Below are 21,410 nucleotides of genomic sequence, written 5' to 3' on the forward strand. Positions count from 1 at the left end.
TCGGCATTTTAATTCAATTGTATATTAAAGTCTAAGTAGGAAAGAACGGTTGATGGATATACTGTTTGAAATAGGAAAGAATGTCTACTAGGAAAAATTTAGCTCGGCATGTTCTATTTCCAATGTTGAACTAGTCCTAATCGCGTTGATAGTAGGCTCGAACTCAACTCACTTTGTGATGAGAGATTGTCCGCTAGATGAACCCTGAACCACTTTGTTTGCTTCCACTATAGATCTAGTGGCCACCAGGTTTACCATCAGATCCGCCGTTGAGACGGCGGGGTGGGGACCTCACAATATACTGCATATTCTAGTGGTATGGGACACTAGAATAGGTACTATATAGATGACGACATGCATAAATAACGTTGTTTGGTTTAATAATTTATTTATTTTTATTATGAGATGTTTCTAACACAAAATACTAATCACTATCTTTGACCAATATAGTTTGCAAATTCTTATCTTTGCAACTGGAGGATAGTGCTTCCCAACAAAGAGGTATGTAATGGAATTGATATTTTACTACTTATTGTAGCTGACATGTGGAAAAGACTTTACCAATCTAAGCCTATGTAAACGGATATATATTTCATATACATTCTATTATTCAAGTGCTCTTTTATAAGCTTTGGCCATTTATGACCGGTCGGCCAGTTTGTACTCACTTTGACCATTCAAGAAGTCTATTAAGTAAATACATGCAAGAGAGAAATGGTCACTCTTGCACCGGTTTGACATAAGTTTGTTATTGAAATCTATTTGCGTTTTTTAAATCTATGTGCGCTATTGTAGTCCAATTGCGTTATTTTACTTCGTTTGTTGAAGTCCTTTTGCTGCTAACACTAAGCGGTTAGCCCTAAGCGTATAACCTTCAACGATCTAAATACGAAGAAGTCCGTCCTGAGCGGTAAGCGATTAAAGACCTAAGCGGTTACCTTTAAGCGGCGAGCCCTAGTAAACTGTTTGAATACCAATTAAACTTACACGACTAGCCCTAAATCGCTAAGTGACCAAATAACAAAACTAGACGAGCCGTGTGTAGGACTAAGCGGGTCCGGCTAAACAATTTAGTACATAAGCAACTAAGCGCTCTAATTAAGCTACGTCTAACCTTCATCGATCTAAATGCGAACCAATCCTAAGCGATGAAACCACTTATTACTTAAACGGTTAGTGTTAAAGGACTAAACCTAATTAATCGAATAGCCTACAATAAGTCTCAATTACAAAAATAGTAATATAATTTTTTAATTTCTAAATTTATTTATAAAAAAATAATAAAAATAATTATAAAATAACATAAATCAAAATATATCTTTCTTTTAACGATAAAATATCGTTATCTTTTTTAGTTGATGATGATTTTTAATTAATATTATTTACAAAATAAACAAAAATTTGAATTAAAAATGTGTATGAGTCATATATAGTGTGTTTATACTGCATAATGTGCATTTTTATTTACTTGCGTGTATTTTTATGTCAATGTGTGTGTGTGTGTGTATTTGTGTATGCAACAAAAAAGAATGTTAAAGCACTCACATGCGGCCTATAATTTGAGCAAGAAACAATTGGCAAAATGTTCTCAAACCTGCAAAACACCACACACACACACACACACACTATGTTACACAAAACACAAAAGTAAACAAATCCACAAGGAAACTTGAAAAGAAGCTTACCTTGTTGATGGGGAGCAGCATACAAGTGAAAATCTCAACTCCAACAAATCGTGAGGCAGCAGATCTACAGAAAGTGAGGAGGAGGAGGGTAAGAGAGGAAGAGAAGAAAGGCGCAAAATACGCAAGAGAAACTTGCGGTTCTATTTTTGCAGGATTCACCGATGTAGATGTCAGTATGTGTATCGGTACAAGCGTCGGTATACGCACCGGTATAGACATCGACTTGCACATCGGTGTGCACTGTTTACACGTCAAAAATCTGAAATTAATTTAAGTGATCTCTTGTAGTGTGCTCAATCATTTATATCAATTAGTGCTAGATCACATTGTTCCCTTTCAAAGGCCCTTGGTGCTTTCACACGGTCATGCTCAATAAGTGAAAATTGTATAATTGCATGTCCATTGTATTTGTACAAAGTATGGCCACTAGCTACAAATTGCTTTCTCTAAGGATGTATAGCTTTAGTGTATAGATTGATGCCTCTCAAGTCATGTTCAACAATTAATAGTTTTGACAAGATTTAATGTTATCACGGTCTAAAACGTCGAAGAATGATAGGCACGCCATGCTTAGGTTGCAAGGTGAGGATACAAATAGGAGCATGTCTATACGAAGGAGAGAGATGAAATGTGAATTGTGAAAGGAGCATGCAAAGAACAATCTTAGCCTCCATCATTGCAAAGTTTTGTCCAACACAATTTCGAGGTCCAAAAGAGAAGGGCATAAAGGCCATTGGATTTTTGCAAGCTTTCGCTACTCCCTCTGAAAAACGCTCCGGCTTGAACTCATCAGCATCTTCTCCCCATATGGTCTTGTCATGGTGGATTGCAAGCACAGGTACCCACATCGATAACCCCTTTGGAATTTCAAGATCTCCAACCTTTATACTTGAGAAAGCCTCTCTTGCAAGAAGTGTGGCAGGCGTGTAAAGTCGTAGGGACTCCAATAGAATCATACCTAACTGCACATAAAAATACACTATGTTAGAAACTTTCTTGACCTCTATTAAAAACTTTGAGAAGCTTTGAGATACTCTTTCTTGAACTTGATAACACTCACCTGCTTCAAACAAAGTAGATATGTCCTCCAACTTACATCCCAAGTTATGTTTATACTCAATTAGCTCGATGAAACACAAGACTATTTTAGAAACACATTAGGTCATAACTTATAGGACCACAGCCATGTACTAGTACATGAGAAGAACTCTTTATGTATTTACTGTTATATATACAATATCAAATATCTATGACATCCACTACTTTTTGTTTTCGAGCTTTCAAAAATAGTTCCAAAGAACAATAGAGTCAGGCAGGCATAGTTGTCTTGATGCTTTTGCCCCAGTCTTAAGTAGTTTTCTAATATAGCTGATGATCTCCTTAAAAGACCCACAATTCATCAAGTTTCTCTTTTCATTTTACAATATATAGTAAAATAGAACCCTTGGCCATATTTACAACCTTATGGTCAGAAGGCCAAGGGTTCACCTTAAAATATATAAGTGTAGCACGTGAGTTTGGTTGGAGGGGTTTTTATATTTCAAAGTGCTAAAAAATTGTATATACAAGAGGGAACGTGTAAAAGTGATTTTTTTTATTTATTTTAAGTACAGGTTTATGGAATAAAAGGGGTCTTTTAATTCATAGTGTGTAGAGGGGTTTTATGAATATCTTTTGTCAAAGAAAACTTTCAATCCCTAGAGAATTTCCAGTGTACCTAATTATGTCATTCTATACCAACTTAGAGCAGACAAGTTTCCAGGATTTAACGTCAAGCATGTAAGATGTTCATACCTTGCTTTAATGGGTACATCTCTCTCTCTCTCTCTCTCTCTTCTCTCTCTCTCTCTCTCTCTCTCTCTCTCTCTCTCTGGGTCTAGGCTGTCTTCAAACAACTTATCCCTGATGAGCTTCCTAGGCAAAGCGAGACTGCAAAAGTTGTGCCAATCAAACAAAGCAGAGTTTTGGAAATCCACAAAAAAGAAAGCATCCATACTTGAGAAAACCAATACATATACAAGTCCAAGCCAGGGATGAAGTTTGGATTGCACCAAATAAAAGCATGAACTTTGTGACTTTAATCTTCCAATAAAAGATATATATATCATATAAACATCCCCACCAGGCAAGGCATGCAGTACAGGGCAATTCCGAAACAGGTGTTTAGTTGTTTCTAGTTGCAGACATCCTCTTCTTGCTAAGTGCTCTCCAAGAGGGAGGCCCCCTGTCCAAATCCTCCAAAGGAAAACTTTATGCTTGAAAGCTAAGTGGGACTTTCTCCTCTCTCTCTCTCTCTCTCTCTCTCTCTCTCTTCTCTCTCTCTCTCTCTCTCTCTTCTCTCTCTCTCTCTCTCTCTCTCTTTCTCTCTCCTCTATGTGTGTTGTGTGTGTGTGTGTGTGTGTGTGTGTGTGTGTGTGTGTGTGTGTGACAGTGCTTACCACTTTAAGCCTGCTAAGCATGTCGAAGTCGGGCATGTCGCCATGCTCGTGTATGAAGAGTAGAGCCTCCTGGCGGGCACGATGCTGCCAAGTGCGGTTGGAGGCAGGAGCATGAACGTCCATGTCAACAAAGCCACGTCGTCTCGTGGCCGGTGAAGAAGAAAGTCTTGCATTCGTCCATTAGCTGCCGAGAGGTATACATCCGGCCCAGCTGCTGACGTCGACGACGCTGGCCGCACAGTGGAGGCGCAGCTTCTAGCTTGGCCGCTTCCATCTCTGCCAGCATCAGCCCTAACAGGTCCTGCCATAATAATCATTCTTCTGCTGCCCATCCTCATCATCAATATGTCTGCCATGGCTTGCAGTGCTGCTGCCCGGTGACCCTCGATGATTTCCATGAACAGCGACTCCACCTCCTCCTTCAACTTCCGTATCCTACACATATAAAATATAGCATAGCATTCTCTATTCATCCAACCCCACACACAACCACACACACACCACACACAGAGAATTGTTTGAAAAAACGGTTCATGCGAAAGATCAAAATAGGACAATTAAAGAATTCAAACCCGACGTATATATTACAAGAAGTTTTGGACAATTTCCACATTGTGATTTATCTCAACATCATGAGCTTCTTGAGGCTGAAGGTGTGAGGGAGGCGCCGGATACTTAGCTAGGTATGATTGGGGCAAGGGACCACCGGTCCAGTGTAGGGCCGGTGGTCCCCTACCCCCACTCGTACCTAACTAGGTATGCGGTCCTCGTCACTATATGGCACGGTTCTAGGCCAGAGGGATCTAGGGCTCAAAATTTGAAGGCGCGGGAAGCTTTAATCTCTGCTATCGGATCATAAAGAGAACTAGGGGTGAAACTGTGGATGGGTGAACTAGGGGTGGAACTAGGGGCGGATAAGCTAGGGGTGGGTGAACTAGGGGTGTTTAAACTAGGGTGTGATCATGTGTCATGCCAACATGGACATCGACGCGCGCTAGCGTGGTGATAGAGCATTCGTGTGACAACCGAGACGTTCGAGGTTCGAACCACACCCGCGAGGCAGGTGAACTAGGGGTGAACTAGGAGTGAACTTGGGGCGCCATTTTGCCCGAGTTCACCCCTAAGTCATATATAGTGTGTTTATACTTGCATAATGTGCATTTTTATTTACTTGCGTGTATTTTTATGTCAATGTGTGTGTGTGTATTTGTGTATGCAACAAAAAAGAATGTTAAAGCACTCACATGCGGCCTATAATTTGAGCAAGAAACAATTGGCAAAATGTTCTCAAACCTGCAAACACACACACACACACACACACACACACACACTATGTTACACAAAACACAAAAGTAAACAAATCCACAAGGAAACTTGAAAAGAAGCTTACCTTGTTGATGGGGAGCAGCATACAAGTGAAAATCTCAACTCCAACAAATCGTGAGGCAGCAGATCTGCAGAAAGTGAGGAGGAGGAGGGTAACAAAGGAAGAGAAGAAAGGCGCAAAATACGCAAGAGAAACTTGCGGTTCTCTTTTTGCAGGATTCACCGATGTAGATGTCAGTATGTGTATCGGTACAAGCATCGGTATACGCACCGGTATAGACATCGACTTGCACATCGGTGTGCACTGTTTACACGTCAAAAATCTGAATTTTTTTTGTAAAAAAAGACTGATTCCTCCAATTTATCTACACATATATCCGACGCCCCCATTGTCGACGTCAATAATCTGACGTCAAAATTTAAGTGATCTCTTGTAGTGTGCTCAATCATTATATCAATTAGTGCTAGATCAGATTGTTCCCTTTCAAAGGCCCTTGGTGCTTTCACACGGTCATGCTCAATAAGTGAAAATTGTATAATTGCATGTCCATTGTATTTGTACAAAGTATGGCCACTAGCTACAAATTGCTTTCTCTAAGGATGTATAGCTTTAGTGTATAGATTGATGCCTCTCAAGTCATGTTCAACAATTAATAGTTTTGACAAGATTTAATGTTATCACGGTCTAAAATGTCGAAGAATGATAGGCACACCATGCTTAGGTTGCAAGGTGAGGATACAAATAGGAGCATGTCTATACGAAGGAGAGAGATGAAATGTGAATTGTGAAAGGAGCATGCAAAGAACAATCTTAGCCTCCATCATTGCAAAGTTTTGTCCAACACAATTTCGAGGTCCAAAAGAGAAGGGCATAAAGGCCATTGGATTTTTGCAAGCTTTCGCTACTCCCTCTGAAAAACGCTCCGGCTTGAACTCATCAGCATCTTCTCCCCATATGGTCTTGTCATGGTGGATTGCAAGCACAGGTACCCACATCGATAACCCCTTTGGAATTTCAAGATCTCCAACCTTTATACTTGAGAAAGCCTCTCTTGCAAGAAGTGTGGCAGGCGTGTAAAGTCGTAGGGACTCCAATAGAATCATACCTAACTGCACATAAAAATACACTATGTTAGAAACTTTCTTGACCTCTATTAAAAACTTTGAGAAGCTTTGAGATACTCTTTCTTGAACCTGATAACACTCACCTGCTTCAAACAAAGTAGATATGTCCTCCAACTTACATCCCAAGTTATGTTTATACTCAATTAGCTCGATGAAACACAAACTATTTTAGAAACACATTAGGTCATAACTTATAGGACCACAGCCATGTACTAGTACATGAGAAGAACTCTTTATGTATTTACTGTTATATATACAATATCAAATATCTATGACATCCACTACTTTTTGTTTTCGAGCTTTCAAAAATAGTTCCAAAGAACAATAGAGTCAGGCAGGCATCGTTGTCTTGATGCTTTTGCCCCAAGTCTTAAGTAGTTTTCTAATATAGCTGATGATCTCCTTAAAAGACCCACAATTCATCAAGTTTCTCTTTTCATTTTACAATATATAGTAAAATAGAACCCTTGGCCATATTTACAACCTTATGGTCAGAAGGCCAAGGGTTCACCTTAAAATATATAAGTGTAGCACGTGAGTTTGGTTGGAGGGGTTTTTATATTTCAAAGTGTAAAAAAATTGTATATACAAGAGGGAACGTGTAAAAGTGATTTTTTTATTTATTTTAAGTACAGGTTTATGGAATAAAAGGGGTCCTTTAATTCATAGTGTGTAGAGGGGTTTTATGAATATCTTTTGTCAAAGAAAACTTTCAATCCCTAGAGAATTCCCAGTGTACCTAATTATGTCATTCTATACCAACTTAGAGCAGACAAGTTTCCAGGATTTAACGTCAAGCATGTTAGATGTTTCATACCTTGCTTTAATGGGTACATCTCTCTCTCTCTCTCTCTCTCTCTCTCTCTCTCTCTCTCTCTCTCTCTCTCTCTCTCTCTCTCTCTCTCTCTCTCTCTCTCTCTCGGGTCTAGGCTGTCTTCAAACAACTTATCCCTGATGAGCTTCCTAGGCAAAGCGAGACTGCAAAAGTTGTGCCCATCAAACAAAGCAGAGTTTCTGGAAATCCACAAAAAAGAAAGCATCCATACTCTGAGAAAACCAATACATATACAAGTCCAAGCCAGGGATGAAGTTTGGATTGCACCAAATAAAAGCATGAACTTTGTGACTTTAATCTTCCAATAAAGATATATATATCATATAAACATCCCACCAGGCAAGGCATGCAGTACAGGGCAATTCCGAAACAGGTGTTTAGTTGTTTCTAGTTGCAGACATCCTCTTCCTTGCTAAGTGCTCTCCAAGAGGGAGGCCCCCTGTCCAAATCCTCCAAAGGAAAACTTTATGCTTGAAAGCTAAGTAGACTTTCTCTCTCTCTCTCTCTCTCTCTCTCTCTCTCTCTCTCTCTCTCTCTCTCTCTCTCTCTCTCTCTCTCTCTCTCTCTCTCTCTCTCTCTCTCTCTCTCTCTCTCTCTCTCTCTCTCTCTCTCTGTGTGTGTGTGTGTGTGTGTGTGTGTGTGTGTGTGTGTGTGTGTGTGTGACAGTGCTTACCACTTTAAGCCTGCTAAGCATGTCGAAGTCGGGCATGTCGCCATGCTCGTGTAGGAAGAGTAGAGCCTCCTGGCGAGCACGATGCTGCCAAGTGGGGTTGGAGGCCAGGAGCATGAACGTCCATGTCAACAACAGCCACGTCGTCTCGTGGCCGGTGAAGAAGAAAGTCTTGCATTCGTCCATTAGCTGCCGAGAGGTATACATCCGGCCCAGCTGCTGACGTCGACGACGTTGGCCGCACAGTGGAGGCGCAGCTTCTAGCTTGGCCGCTTCCATCTCTGCCAGCATCAGCCCTAACAGGTCCTGCCCATAATAATCATTCTTCTGCTGCCCATCCTCATCATCAATATGTCCTGCCATGGCTTGCAGTGCTGCTGCCCGGCGACCCTCGATGATTTCCATGAACAGCGACTCCACCTCCTCCTTCAACTTCCGTATCCTACACATATAAAATATAGCATAGCATTCTCTATTCATCCAACCCCACACACACACACACACACACACACACAAACTTGTTTGAAAAAACGGTTCATGCGAAAGATCAAAATAGGACAATTAAAGAATTCAAACCCCGACGTATATATTACAAGAAGTTTTGGACAATTTCCCACATTGTGATTTATCTCAACATCATGAGCTTCTCTGAGGCTGAAGGTGTGAGGGAGGCGCCGGATACTTAGCTAGGTATGATTGGGGCAAGGGACCACCGGTCCAGTGTAGGGCCGGTGGTCCCCTACCCCCACTCGTACCTAACTAGGTATGCGGTCCTCGTCACTTTATGGCACGGTTCTAGGCCAGAGGGGATCTAGGGCTCAAATTTGAAGGCGCGAGGAAGCTTTAATCTCTGCTATCGGATCATAAAGTGAACTAGGGGTGAACTGTGGATGGGTGAACTAGGGTAAACTGAGTGAACTAGGCGGATAAGCTAGGGGTGGGTGAACTAGGGGTGTTTAAACTAGGGTGTGATCATGTGTCATGCCAACATGGACATCGACGCGCGCTAGCGTGGTGATAGAGCATTCGTGTGACAACCGAGACGTTCGAGGTTCGACCCACACCCCGCGAGGCAGGTGAATTAGGGGTGAACTAGGGTAACTAGGGGGGTGAACTAGGAGTGAACTTGGGGCGCCATTTTTGCCCCGAGTTCACCCCTAGTTCACCCCTAGTCATATATAGTGTGTTTATATTGCTTAATGTGCATTTTTATTTACTTGCGTGTATGTTTATGTCAATGTGTGTGTGTATTTGTGTATGCAACAAAAAAGAATGTTAAAGCACTCACATGCGGCCTATAATTTGAGCAAGAAACAATTGGCAAAATGTTCTCAAACCTGCAAACACACACACACACACACACTATGTTACACAAAACACAAAAGTAAACAAATCCACAAGGAAACTTGAAAAGAAGCTTACCTTGTTGATGGGAGCAGCATACAAGTGAAAATCTCAACTCCAACAAATCGTGAGGCAGCATATCTGCAGAAAGTGAGGAGGAGGAGGGTAACAAAGGAAGAGAAGAAAGGCGCAAAATACGCAAGAGAAACTTGCGGTTCTATTTTTGCAGGATTCACCGATGTAGATGTCAGTATGTGTATCGGTACAAGCGTCGGTATACGCACCGGTATAGACATCGACTTGCACATCGGTGTGCACTGTTTACACGTCAAAAATCTGAATTTTTTTTGTAAAAAAAAACTTGATTTTCCTCCAGATTTATCTACACATATATCCGACGCCCGCCATTGTCGACGTCAATAATCTGACGTCAAAATTTAAGTGATCTCTTGTAGTGTGCTCAATCATTTATATCAATTAGTGCTAGATCAGATTGTTCCCTTTCAAAGGCCCTTGGTGCTTTCACACGGTCATGCTCAATAAGTGAAAATTGTACAATTGCATGTCCATTGTATTTGTACAAAGTATGGCCACTAGCTACAAATTGCTTTCTCTAAGGATGTATAGCTTTAGTGTATAGATTGATGCCTCTCAAGTCATGTTCAACAATTAATAGTTTTGACAAGATTTAATGTTATCACGGTCTAAAATGTCGAAGAATGATAGGCACACCATGCTTAGGTTGCAAGGTGAGGATACAAATAGGAGCATGTCTATACGAAGGAGAGAGATGAAATGTGAATTGTGAAAGGAGCATGCAAAGAACAATCTTAGCCTCCATCATTGCAAAGTTTTGTCCAACACAATTTCGAGGTCCAAAAGAGAAGGGCATAAAGGCCATTGGATTTTTGCAAGCTTTCGCTACTCCCTCTGAAAAACGCTCCGGCTTGAACTCATCAGCATCTTCTCCCCATATGGTCTTGTCATGGTGGATTGCAAGCACAGGTACCCACACCGATAACCCCTTTGGAATTTCAAGATCTCCAACCTTTATACTTGAGAAAGCCTCTCTTGCAAGAAGTGTGGCAGGCGTGTAAAGTCGTAGGGACTCCAATAGAATCATACCTAACTGCACATAAAAATACACTATGTTAGAAACTTTCTTGACCTCTATTAAAAACTTTGAGAAGCTTTGAGATACTCTTTCTTGAACCTGATAACACTCACCTGCTTCAAACAAAGTAGATATGTCCTCCCACTTACATCCCAAGTTATGTTTATACTCAATTAGCTCGATGAAACACAAAACTATTTTAGAAACACATTAGGTCATAACTTATAGGACCACAGCCATGTACTAGTACATGAGAAGAACTCTTTATGTATTTACTGTTATATATACAATATCAAATATCTATGACATCCACTACTTTTTGTTTTCGAGCTTTCAAAAATAGTTCCAAAGAACAATAGAGTCAGGCAGGCATCGTTGTCTTGATGCTTTTGCCCCAAGTCTTAAGTAGTTTTCTAATATAGCTGATGATCTCCTTAAAAGACCCACAATTCATCAAGTTTCTCTTTTCATTTTACAATATATAGTAAAATAGAACCCTTGGCCATATTTACAACCTTATGGTCAGAAGGCCAAGGGTTCACCTTAAAATATATAAGTGTAGCACGTGAGTTTGGTTGGAGGGGTTTTTATATTTCAAAGTGTTAAAAAATTGTATACAAGAGGGAACGTGTAAAAGTGATTTTTTTATTTTTAAGTACAGGTTTATGGAATAAAAGGGTCCTTTAATTCATAGTGTGTAGAGGGGTTTTATGAATATCTTTTGTCAAAGAAAACTTTCAATCCCTAGAGAATTCCCAGTGTACCTAATTATGTCATTCTATACCAACTTAGAGCAGACAAGTTTCCAGGATTTAACGTCAAGCATGTTAGATGTTTCATACCTTGCTTTAATGGGTACATCTCTCTCTCTCTCTCTCTCTCTCTCTCTCTCTCTCTCTCTCCTCTCTCTCTCTCTCTCTCTCTCTCTCTCTCGGGTCTAGGCTGTCTTCAAACAACTTATCCCTGATGAGCTTCCTAGGCAAAGCGAGACTGCAAAAGTTGTGCCCATCAAACAAAGCAGAGTTTCTGGAAATCCACAAAAAAGAAAGCATCCATACTCTGAGAAAACCAATACATATACAAGTCCAAGCCAGGGATGAAGTTTGGATTGCACCAAATAAAAGCATGAACTTTGTAACTTTAATCTTCCAATAAAAGATATATATATCATATAAACATCCCCACCAGGCAAGGCATGCAGTACAGGGCAATTCCGAAACACATGTTTAGTTGTTTCTAGCTGCAAACATCCTCTTCCTTGCTAAGTGCTCTCCAAGAGGGAGGCCCCCTGTCCAAATCCTCCAAAGGAAAACTTTATGCTTGAAAGCTAAGTAGACTTTCTCTCTCTCTCTCTCTCTCTCTCTCTCTCTCTCTCTCTCTCTCTCTCTCTCTCTCTCTCTCTCTCTCTCTCTCTCTCTCTCTCTCTGTGTGTGTGTCTGTGTGTGTGTGTGTGTGTGTGTGTGTGACAGTGCTTACCACTTTAAGCCTGCTAAGCATGTCGAAGTCGGGCATGTCGCCATGCTCGTGTAGGAAGAGCAGAGCCTCCTGGCGGGCACGATGCTGCCAAGTGGGGTTGGAGGCCAGGAGCATGAACGTCCATGTCAACAACAGCCACGTCGTCTCGTGGCCGGTGAAGAAGAAAGTCTTGCATTCGTCCATTAGCTGCCGAGAGGTATACATCCGGCCCAGCTGCTGACGCCGACGACGCTGGCCGCACAGTGGAGGCGCAGCTTCTAGCTTGGCCGCTTCCATCTCTGCCAGCATCAGCCCTAACAGGTCCTGCCCATAATAATCATTCTTCTGCTGCCCATCCTCATCATCAATATGTCCTGCCATGGCTTGCAGTGCTGCTGCCCGGCGACCCTCGATGATTTCCATGAACAGCGACTCCACCTCCTCCTTCAACTTCCGTATCCTACACATATAAAATATAGCATAGCATTCTCTATTCATCCAACCCCACACACACACACACACAAACACACACACACAAAACTTGTTTGAAAAAACGGTTCATGCGAAAGATCAAAATAGGACAATTAAAGAATTCAAACCCCGACGTATATATTACAAGAAGTTTTGGACAATTTCCCACATTGTGATTTATCTCAACATCATGAGCTTCTCTGAGGCTGAAGGTGTGAGGGAGGCGCCGGATACTTAGCTAGGTATGATTGGGGCAAGGGACCACCGGTCCAGTGTAGGGCCGGTGGTCCCCTACCCCCACTCGTACCTAACTAGGTATGCGGTCCTCGTCACTATATGGCACGGTTCTAGGGCAGAGGGGATCTAGGGCTCAAATTTGAAGGCGCGAGGAAGCTTTAATCTCCGCTATCGGATCATAAAGTGAACTAGGGGTGAACTGGGGATGGGTGAACTAGGGGTGGAACTAGGGGCGGATAAGCTAGGGGTGGGTGAACTAGGGGTGCTTAAACTAGGGTGTGATCATGTGTCATGCCAACATGGACATCGACGCGCGCTAGCGTGGTGATAGAGCATTCGTGTGACAACCAAGACGTTCGAGGTTCGACCCACACCCCGCGAGGCAGGTGAACTAGGGGTGAACTAGGTGGGGGTGAACTAGGAGTGAACTACACCAATACCCCGAATTTGAAAAAAATACATTTTCGGACCTCAAGGGTTGCTAAATATGGCAGGTATTCGGATAGATACACCTTAGTTAGAACTTAGTATAGCAATTTACGACATTAAAATCCGACTCGTATGGCCCGTTTTAGCCTAAAACCAAAATTTCCTAAGGTTGTGTGTGGAGGCACCGGGGTCGAGGCTGTGTGGGAACAGGTCTCAGGCCACTCAGAGCTTGCTTTAGTAGCTAGGGGGCGCCCTCTCTCTTCTTTTGGGAGTTGTGGGAGAGTTTCCATGCTTGAGAGTGATTGTGAGAGTCAGTTACACTAACTAACTGGAAACTTGGTAGGCATGTAACTGGACTTGCCATGCATAAGTGGAGTAGCTCTCAGATGCAAATAGCAAGCCAGGTCGATTTTCAGCATGGAGAGGCCTATTAAGAGTGTGCTCACACACACACACACACACTTGTACACACATCTTAGGGAGATGTTGCCGGCACACATAGTTTTTGGAGAAGAAGCAAAGGAGGGAAGTGCTACCCAATTTTCATCTTGAGAACTCCATTGGATAAGAAATTCGAGTAGATTTTTCAACCCCTAATCACGATAATATCGATTTAATTTATGTTTTGCTGCAAATCTCTCCATCATTCTCTTGATTCCTCAACTATGATGCTTAATCATAGCTATATTTCTTAATAGCTGCTCTCTAATTCTCCATATCATTATTCTATTACATAATCATCATCCAATAGTTAATTATGCAAGCCATCAATCTCTCCTAATCATAGATAAATGCATGATTAGTAAGAAGAAATCTCCCGCTAGTCAGCATAGTAATTAATTGTCAAGCCAGTAATGATGTGGATTTGGTCAATTTCATTCTATTACCACACAATATTGGAGTAACTAAGTTGGATTCAATTTATTCATAGATTAGGATGTAATTAAGGAATATTGATCCGTCATTAATCCACTAGGAAGGGAATATTCTCTCACCTATGCATATGATGATTTTACATTTCTCTACTTACTTTAGCAAGGTGATTAAGCATGTCTAATTCACCTCTCTAGTAATATAATTAGTAAAAATCTGAAATTCTTAATAACCTAAGCTAAGTATTTAAATTTTAGAGCCAGTTCCCATAGAACAAGTAAGGTGTTATCCCTAAAATTGCTATGTCTTAAAGAAAATCTAACCCCTCGTACAAGAGTGATTGTTCAGTGATTCTAATCTGTCATCTTGATTGTTATAGTACTCTCGGACATTAGTTCTTTTCTCCAAGTTGTCAATTAATTAGTGAGTATAAAATGACCCCGGTTAAGAGAACTCGCTTCGGTGGTACCCACGACCGCGAGGCGGGAAGAAGCAACGTGAATGGTAAAGGAAAAGCTCCCATGGACGACCAAGTACCGGCCATCTCACGGGCCATTGACGAGGAAGTGGGAGGTAGGTCACATTTTCATTCAAGTTGTTTAATTTAACATTGCATATGATAAGTTAGGAAAGAGCATATCCCTAACATGTAGGACAAATCCGACGAAAACCTCGGCATTTTAATTCAATTGTATATTAAAGTCTAAGTAGGAAAGAACGGTTGATGGATATACTGTTTGAAATAGGAAAGAATGTCTACTAGGAAAAATTTAGCTCGGCATGTTCTATTTCCAATGTTGAACTAGTCCTAATCGCGTTGATAGTAGGCTCGAACTCAACTCACTTTGTGATGAGAGATTGTCCGCTAGATGAACCCTGAACCACTTTGTTTGCTTCCACTATAGATCTAGTGGCCACCAGGTTTACCATCAGATCCGCCGTTTGAGACGGCGGGGTGGGGACCTCACAATATACTGCATATTCTAGTGGTATGGGACACTAGAATAGGTACTATATAGATGACGACATGCATAAATAACGTTGTTTGGTTTAATAATTTATTTATTTTTATTATGAGATGTTTCTAACACAAAATACTAATCACTATCTTTGACCAATATAGTTTGCAAATTCTTATCTTTGCAACTGGAGGATAGTGCTTCCAACAAAGAGGTATGTAATGGAATTGATATTTTACTACTTATTGTAGCTGACATGTGGAAAAGACTTTACCAATCTAGGCCTATGTAAACGGATATATATTTCATATACATTCTATTATTCAAGTGCTCTTTTATAAGCTTTGGCCATTTATGACCGGTCGGTCAGTTTGTACTCACTTTGACCATTCAAGAAGTCTATTAAGTAAATACATGCAAGAGAGAAATGGTCACTCTTGCACCGGTTTGACATAAGTTTGTTATTGAAATCTATTTGCGTTTTTTAAATCTATGTGCGCTATTGTAGTCCAATTGCGTTATTTTACTTCGTTTGTTGAAGTCCTTTTGCTGCTAACACTAAGCGGTTAGCCCTAAGCGTATAACCTTCAACGATCTAAATACGAAGAAGTCCGTCCTGAGCGGTAAGCGATTAAAGACCTAAGCGGTTACCTTTAAGCGGCGAGCCCTAGTAAACTGTTTGAATACCAATTAAACTTACACGACTAGCCCTAAATCGCTAAGTGACCAAATAACAAAACTAGACGAGCCGTGTGTAGGACTAAGCGGGTCCGGCTAAACAATTTAGTACATAAGCAACTAAGCGCTCTAATTAAGCTACGTCTAACCTTCATCGATCTAAATGCGAACCAATCCTAAGCGATGAAACCACTTATTACTTAAACGGTTAGTGTTAAAGGACTAAACCTAATTAATCGAATAGCCTACGATAAGTCTCAATTACAAAAATAGTAATATAATTTTTTAATTTCTAAATTTATTTATAAAAAAATAATAAAAATAATTATAAAATAACATAAATCAAAATATATCTTTCTTTTAATGATAAAATATCGTTATCTTTTTTAGTTGATGATGATTTTTAATTAATATTATTTACAAAATAAACAAAAAATTTGAATTAAAAAACGTGTATGCGTCATATATAGTGTGTTTATACTGCATAATGTGCATTTTTATTTACTTGCGTGTATTTTTATGTCAATGTGTGTGTGTGTGTGTATTTGTGTATGCAACAAAAAAGAATGTTAAAGCACTCACATGCGGCCTATAATTTGAGCAAGAAACAATTGGCAAAATGTTCTCAAACCTGCAAACACACACACACACTATGTTACACAAAACACAAAAGTAAACAAATCCACAAGGAAACTTGAAAAGAAGCTTACCTTGTTGATGGGGAGCAGCATACAAGTGAAAATCTCAACTCCAACAAATCGTGAGGTAGCAGATCTACAGAAAGTGAGGAGGAGGAGGGTAAGAGAGGAAGAGAAGAAAGGCGCAAAATACGCAAGAGAAACTTGCGGTTCTATTTTTGCAGGATTCACCGATGTAGATGTCAGTATGTGTATCGATACAAGCGTCGGTATACGCACCGGTATAGACATCGACTTGCACATCGGTGTGCACTGTTTACACGTCAAAAATCTGAAATTAATTTAAGTGATCTCTTGTAGTGTGCTCAATCATTTATATCAATTAGTGCTAGATCAGATTGTTCCCTTTCAAAGGCCCTTGGTGCTTTCACACGGTCATGCTCAATAAGTGAAAATTGTATAATTGCATGTCCATTGTATTTGTACAAAGTATGGCCACTAGCTACAAATTGCTTTCTCTAAGAAGCTTTGAGATACTCTTTCTTGAACCTGATAACACTCACCTGCTTCAAACAAAGTAGATATGTCCTCCAACTTACATCCCAAGTTATGTTTATACTCAATTAGCTCGATGAAACACAAGACTATTTTAGAAACACATTAGGTCATAACTTATAGGACCACAGCCATGTACTAGTACATGAGAAGAACTCTTTATGTATTTACTGTTATATATACAATATCAAATATCTATGACATCCACTACTTTTTGTTTTCGAGCTTTCAAAAATAGTTCCAAAGAACAATAGAGTCAGGCAGCATCGTTGTCTTGATGCTTTTGCCCCAAGTCTTAAGTAGTTTTCTAATATAGCTGATGATCTCCTTAAAAGACCCACAATTCATCAAGTTTCTCTTTTCATTTTACAATATATAGTAAAATAGAACCCTTGGCCATATTTACAACCTTATGGTCAGAAGGCCAAGGGTTCACCTTAAAATATATAAGTGTAGCACGTGAGTTTGGTTGGAGGGGTTTTTATATTTCAAAGTGTTAAAAAATTGTATATACAAGAGGGAACGTGTAAAAGTGATTTTTTTATTTATTTTAAGTACAGGTTTATGGAATAAAAGCGGTCCTTTAAATTCATAGTGTGTAGAGGGGTTTTATGAATATCTTTTGTCAAAGAAAACTTTCAATCCCTAGAGAATTCCCAGTGTACCTAAATTATGTCATTCTATACCAACTTAGAGCAGACAAGTTTCCAGATTTAACGTCAAGCATGTTAGATGTTTCATACCTTGCTTTAATGGGTACACTCTCTCTCTCTCTCTCTCTCTCTCTCTCTCTCTCACTCTCTCTCTCTCTCTCTCTCTCTCTCTCTCTTCGGGGTCTAGGCTGTCTTCAAACAACTTATCCCTGATGAGCTCCTAGGCAAAGCGAGACTGCAAAAGTTGTGCCCATCAATACAAAGCAGAGTTTCTGGAAATCCACAAAAAAGAAAGCATCCATACTCTGAGAAAACAATACATATACAAGTCCAAGCCAGGGATGAAGTTTGGATTGCACCAAATAAAAGCATGAACTTGTAACTTTAATCTTCCAATAAAAGATATATATATCATATAAACATCCCCACCAGGCAAGGCATGTAGTACAGGGCAATTCCGAAACACGTGTTTAGTTGTTTCTAGCTGCAAACATCCTCTTCCTTGCTAAGTGCTCTCCAAGAGGGAGGCCCCCTGTCCAAATCCTCCAAAGGAAAACTTTATTCTTGAAAGCTAAGTAAACTCTCTCTCTCTCTCTCTCTCTCTCTCTCTCTCTCTCTCTCTCTCTCTCTCTCTCTCTCTCTCTCTCTCTCTCTGTGTGTGTGTGTGTGTGTGTGTGTGTGACAGTGCTTACCACTTTAAGCCTGCTAAGCATGTCGAAGTCGGGCATGTCTCCATGCTCGTGTAGGAAGAGCAGAGCCTCCTAGCGGGCACGATGCTGCCAAGTGGGGTTGGAGGCCAGGAGCATGAACGTCCATGTCAACAACAGCCACGTCGTCTCGTGGTCGGTGAAGAAGAAAGTCTTGCATTCGTCCATTAGCTGCCGAGAGGTATACATCCGGCCCAGCTGCTGACGCCGACGACGCTGGCCGCATAGTGGAGGCGCAGCTTCTAGCTTGGCCGCTTCCATCTCTGCCAGCATCAGCCCTAACAGGTCCTGCCCATAATAATCATTCTTCTGCTGCCCATTCTCATCATCAAAGCGAGACTGCAAAAGTTGTGCCCATCAAACAAAGCAGAGTTTCTGGAAATCCACAAAAAGAAAGCATCCATACTCTGAGAAAACCAATACATATACAAGTCCAAGCCAGGGATGAAGTTTGGATTGTACCAAATAAAAGCATGAACTTTGTAACTTTAATCTTCCAATAAAAGATATATATATCATATAAACATCCCCACCAGGCAAAGCATGCAGTACAGGGCAATTCCGAAACAGGTGTTTAGTTGTTTCTAGTTGCAGACATCCTCTTTCCTACTAAGTGCTCTCCAAGAGGGCGGCCCCCTGTCCAAATCCTCCAAAGGAAAAATTTATGCTTGAAAGCTAAGTAGACTCTCTCTCTCTCTCTCTCTCTCTCTCTCTCTCTCTCTCTCTCTCTCTCTCTCTCTCTCTCTCTCTCTCTCTCTCTCTCTCTCTCTCTCTTCTCTCTGTGTGTGTGTGTGTGTGTGTGTGTGTGTGTGTGTGTGTGTGTGTGTGTGTGTGTGTGTGTGTGTGTGTGTGTGTGTGTGTGTGTAAGTGTGTGTGTGTGTGTGTGTGGTGTGTGTGTGTGTGTGTGTGTGTGTGTGTGTGTGTGTGTGTGTGTGTGGTGTGTGTGTGTGACAGTGCTTACCACTTTAAGCCTGCTAAGCATGTCGAAGTCGGGCATGTCGCCATGCTGGTGCAGGAAGAGCAGAGCCTCCTGGCGGGCACGATGCTGCCAAGTGGGGTTGGAGGCCAAGAGCATGAACGTCCATGTCAGCAACAGCCACGTCGTCTCGTGGCCGGTGAAGAAGAAAGTCTTGCATTCGTCCATTAGCTGCCGAGAGGTATACATCCGGCCCAGCTGCTGACGCCGACGACGCTGGCCGCGCAGTGGAGGCGCAGCTTCTAGCTTGGCCGCTTCCATCTCTGCCAGCATCAGCCCTAACAGGTCCTGCCCATAATAATCATTCTTCTGCTGCCCATCTCTCATCATCAATATGTCCTGCCATGGCTTGCAGTGCTGCTGCCCGCGACCCTCGATGATTTCCATGAACAGCGACTCCACCTCCTCCTTCAGCTTCCGTATCCTGCACATATAAAATATAGCATAGCATTCTCTATTCATCCAGCCCCACACACACACACACACACACACACACACACACAGAACTTGTTTGGAAAAAACGGTTCATGCGAAAGATCAAAATAGGACAATTAAAGCATTCAAACCCCGACGTATATATTACAAGAAGTTTTGGACAATTTCCCACATTGTGATTTATCTTAACATCATGAGCTTCTCTGAGGCTGAAGGTGTGAGGGAGACGCCGGATACTTAGCTAGGTATGATTGGGGCAAGGGACCACTGGTCCAGTGTGGGGCCGGTGGTCCCCTACCCCCACTCGTACCTAACTAGGTATGCGGTCCTCGTCACTATATGGCACGGTTCTAGGCCAGAGGGGATCTAGGGCTCAAATTTGAAGGCGCGAGGCAGCTTTAATCTCCGCCGTCTAATCATAAAGTGAACTAGGGGTGAACTGGGGATGGGTGAACTAGGGGTGAACTGAGGGTGAACTAGGGGCGGATAAGCTAGGGGTGGGTGAACTAGGGGTGCTTAAACTAGGGTGTGATCATGTGTCATGCCAACATGGACATCGACGCGCGCTAGCGTGGTGATAGAGCATTTGTGTGACAACCGAGACGTTCGAGGTTCGAACCACGCCCCGCGAGGCAAGTGAACTAGGGGTGAACTAGGCGGGAGTGAACTTGGGGCGCCATTTTTGCCCCGAGTTCACCCCTAGTTCACCCCCAGTTCACTGCGTGATCCGACGGCCGAGATTAAAGCCACCTCACGTCCTCAAACTTGGGCCCTAGATCCCCTCTGGCCTAGAACCGTGCCATATAGTGACGAGGGTATGTATGCGGTGCCTCTTGAGCAAAAGCTCATGATGTTATGCATTGTATGAAAAACAGTGAGAAAGACCGTTTTCCTACATGAGAAAATATTTAAATCTTCTTGTGATATAATTACGGAAGAACAACTCTCCTACTTCAGTTGTTTCCTAGCTCAGGGTATGACCAATTAGGGTATTAGGGGACAATGATTAGTTAAATGATGTATGACAACCTTCCCAAACCAAGGCACAAGAAGATTCATAAATTTTCATATGTAGGAGAACGGAGTCTTTTACAATGTTTTTCATACAATGCACAACGTCATGAGCTTCTACTCGAGAGGCACTCCATACCTAGCTAGGTACGATTGGGGTAGGGAGGTCGGGGACCACGCCCCCCTCCCCCCACCCCCCAAATAGGGCCAACGGTCCCCTGTCCCCAATCGTATTAAGCTAGGTATGCAATGCCTCGATCCCTCACCGAAGCTCATGATGTTGAGGTAAGTCACATTGTAGGAATTATTGCGAGAATTTGTCCAAAACTTCTCGTGAGGGTCACACGCCCCAAATCTCTAGTGCCATCGCCTAGACATTTACTGGCCATCATGGATGTAATTGAAGCTCACTAATTTATCTAGTTGTAGTTGAAACTTATTAATTGATCGCTCACAAAATACTACTAGGACGTTCTCAAATTTATTAGGAAGCAAAGACATAACATTTTTTTAGCTTCTAGTCCACAAACAGAAAAGGCTTATGTGAAGCTAAACTGAGTTTAATTGGAGTCAAGGCATCATGTACAACGTGTACAATGAGGGTGCCAAGTTGCAGAGTTCAATCTACATTAGAGACAAGACTACAATGTTTTACTAGATGCCTTTGCCTCTTTGTACAGAGGCATTTTCATGTTTGATTGTAGTCAGAAGCATCATGTGCAATGTTGAATGTGTAAGTTGCAGCATTCAATCCATATTGAAGCAGTGTTCGGGAAAATCATTTTCCAAACATACA

At 41.6% G+C, this 21,410-nt stretch overlaps 3 protein-coding genes across 3 annotated transcripts; all 3 read right to left on the bottom strand.

The window, feature by feature from the left end:
- Nucleotides 1-4,119: 4,119 nt before the first annotated feature.
- On the bottom strand, nt 4,120-4,521 carry LOC147464015 (uncharacterized). Its single transcript, XM_086529934.1, has one exon. The coding sequence runs from the start codon at nt 4,519-4,521 to the stop codon at nt 4,120-4,122; it is 402 nt and encodes a 133-aa protein (XP_086386060.1).
- Nucleotides 4,522-5,963: 1,442 nt separating this feature from the next.
- On the bottom strand, nt 5,964-8,529 carry LOC147464016 (cytokinin hydroxylase-like). Its single transcript, XM_086529947.1, has 2 exons — nt 8,083-8,529; nt 5,964-6,559 (listed from the first exon to the last, which is right to left on the bottom strand). The coding sequence occupies exons 1-2, from the start codon at nt 8,527-8,529 to the stop codon at nt 6,128-6,130; spliced, it is 879 nt and encodes a 292-aa protein (XP_086386073.1). The 3' UTR covers nt 5,964-6,127.
- Nucleotides 8,530-9,996: 1,467 nt separating this feature from the next.
- Nucleotides 9,997-12,460, bottom strand: LOC147464017 (cytokinin hydroxylase-like). The gene is made up of 2 exons (XM_086529959.1): nt 12,014-12,460; nt 9,997-10,552 (listed from the first exon to the last, which is right to left on the bottom strand). Exons 1-2 carry the CDS (start codon nt 12,458-12,460, stop codon nt 10,121-10,123), a joined length of 879 nt encoding a protein of 292 aa, XP_086386085.1. The 3' UTR covers nt 9,997-10,120.
- Nucleotides 12,461-21,410: the final 8,950 nt, after the last annotated feature.

This window comes from Adiantum capillus-veneris, chromosome 2 (genome assembly GCF_014529385.1).
Source record: "Adiantum capillus-veneris isolate H3 chromosome 2, ASM1452938v2, whole genome shotgun sequence".
NCBI classification, from domain to species: domain Eukaryota; kingdom Viridiplantae; phylum Streptophyta; class Polypodiopsida; order Polypodiales; family Pteridaceae; genus Adiantum; species Adiantum capillus-veneris.

Bases quoted from the DNA above. Each gene is read 5' to 3' on its own strand.
- LOC147464015 (XM_086529934.1), bottom strand. From the start codon at position 4,521: ATGGAAATCATCGAGGGTCACCGGGCAGCAGCACTGCAAGCCATGGCA.
- LOC147464016 (XM_086529947.1), bottom strand. From the start codon at position 8,529: ATGTGTAGGATACGGAAGTTGAAGGAGGAGGTGGAGTCGCTGTTCATG. The intron at 6,560-8,082 runs GTAAGCACTGTC...TTTTATGTGCAG, and splicing joins TGCTTAGCAGGCTTAAAGTG to TTAGGTATGATTCTATTGGA.
- LOC147464017 (XM_086529959.1), bottom strand. From the start codon at position 12,460: ATGTGTAGGATACGGAAGTTGAAGGAGGAGGTGGAGTCGCTGTTCATG. The intron at 10,553-12,013 runs GTAAGCACTGTC...TTTTATGTGCAG, and splicing joins TGCTTAGCAGGCTTAAAGTG to TTAGGTATGATTCTATTGGA.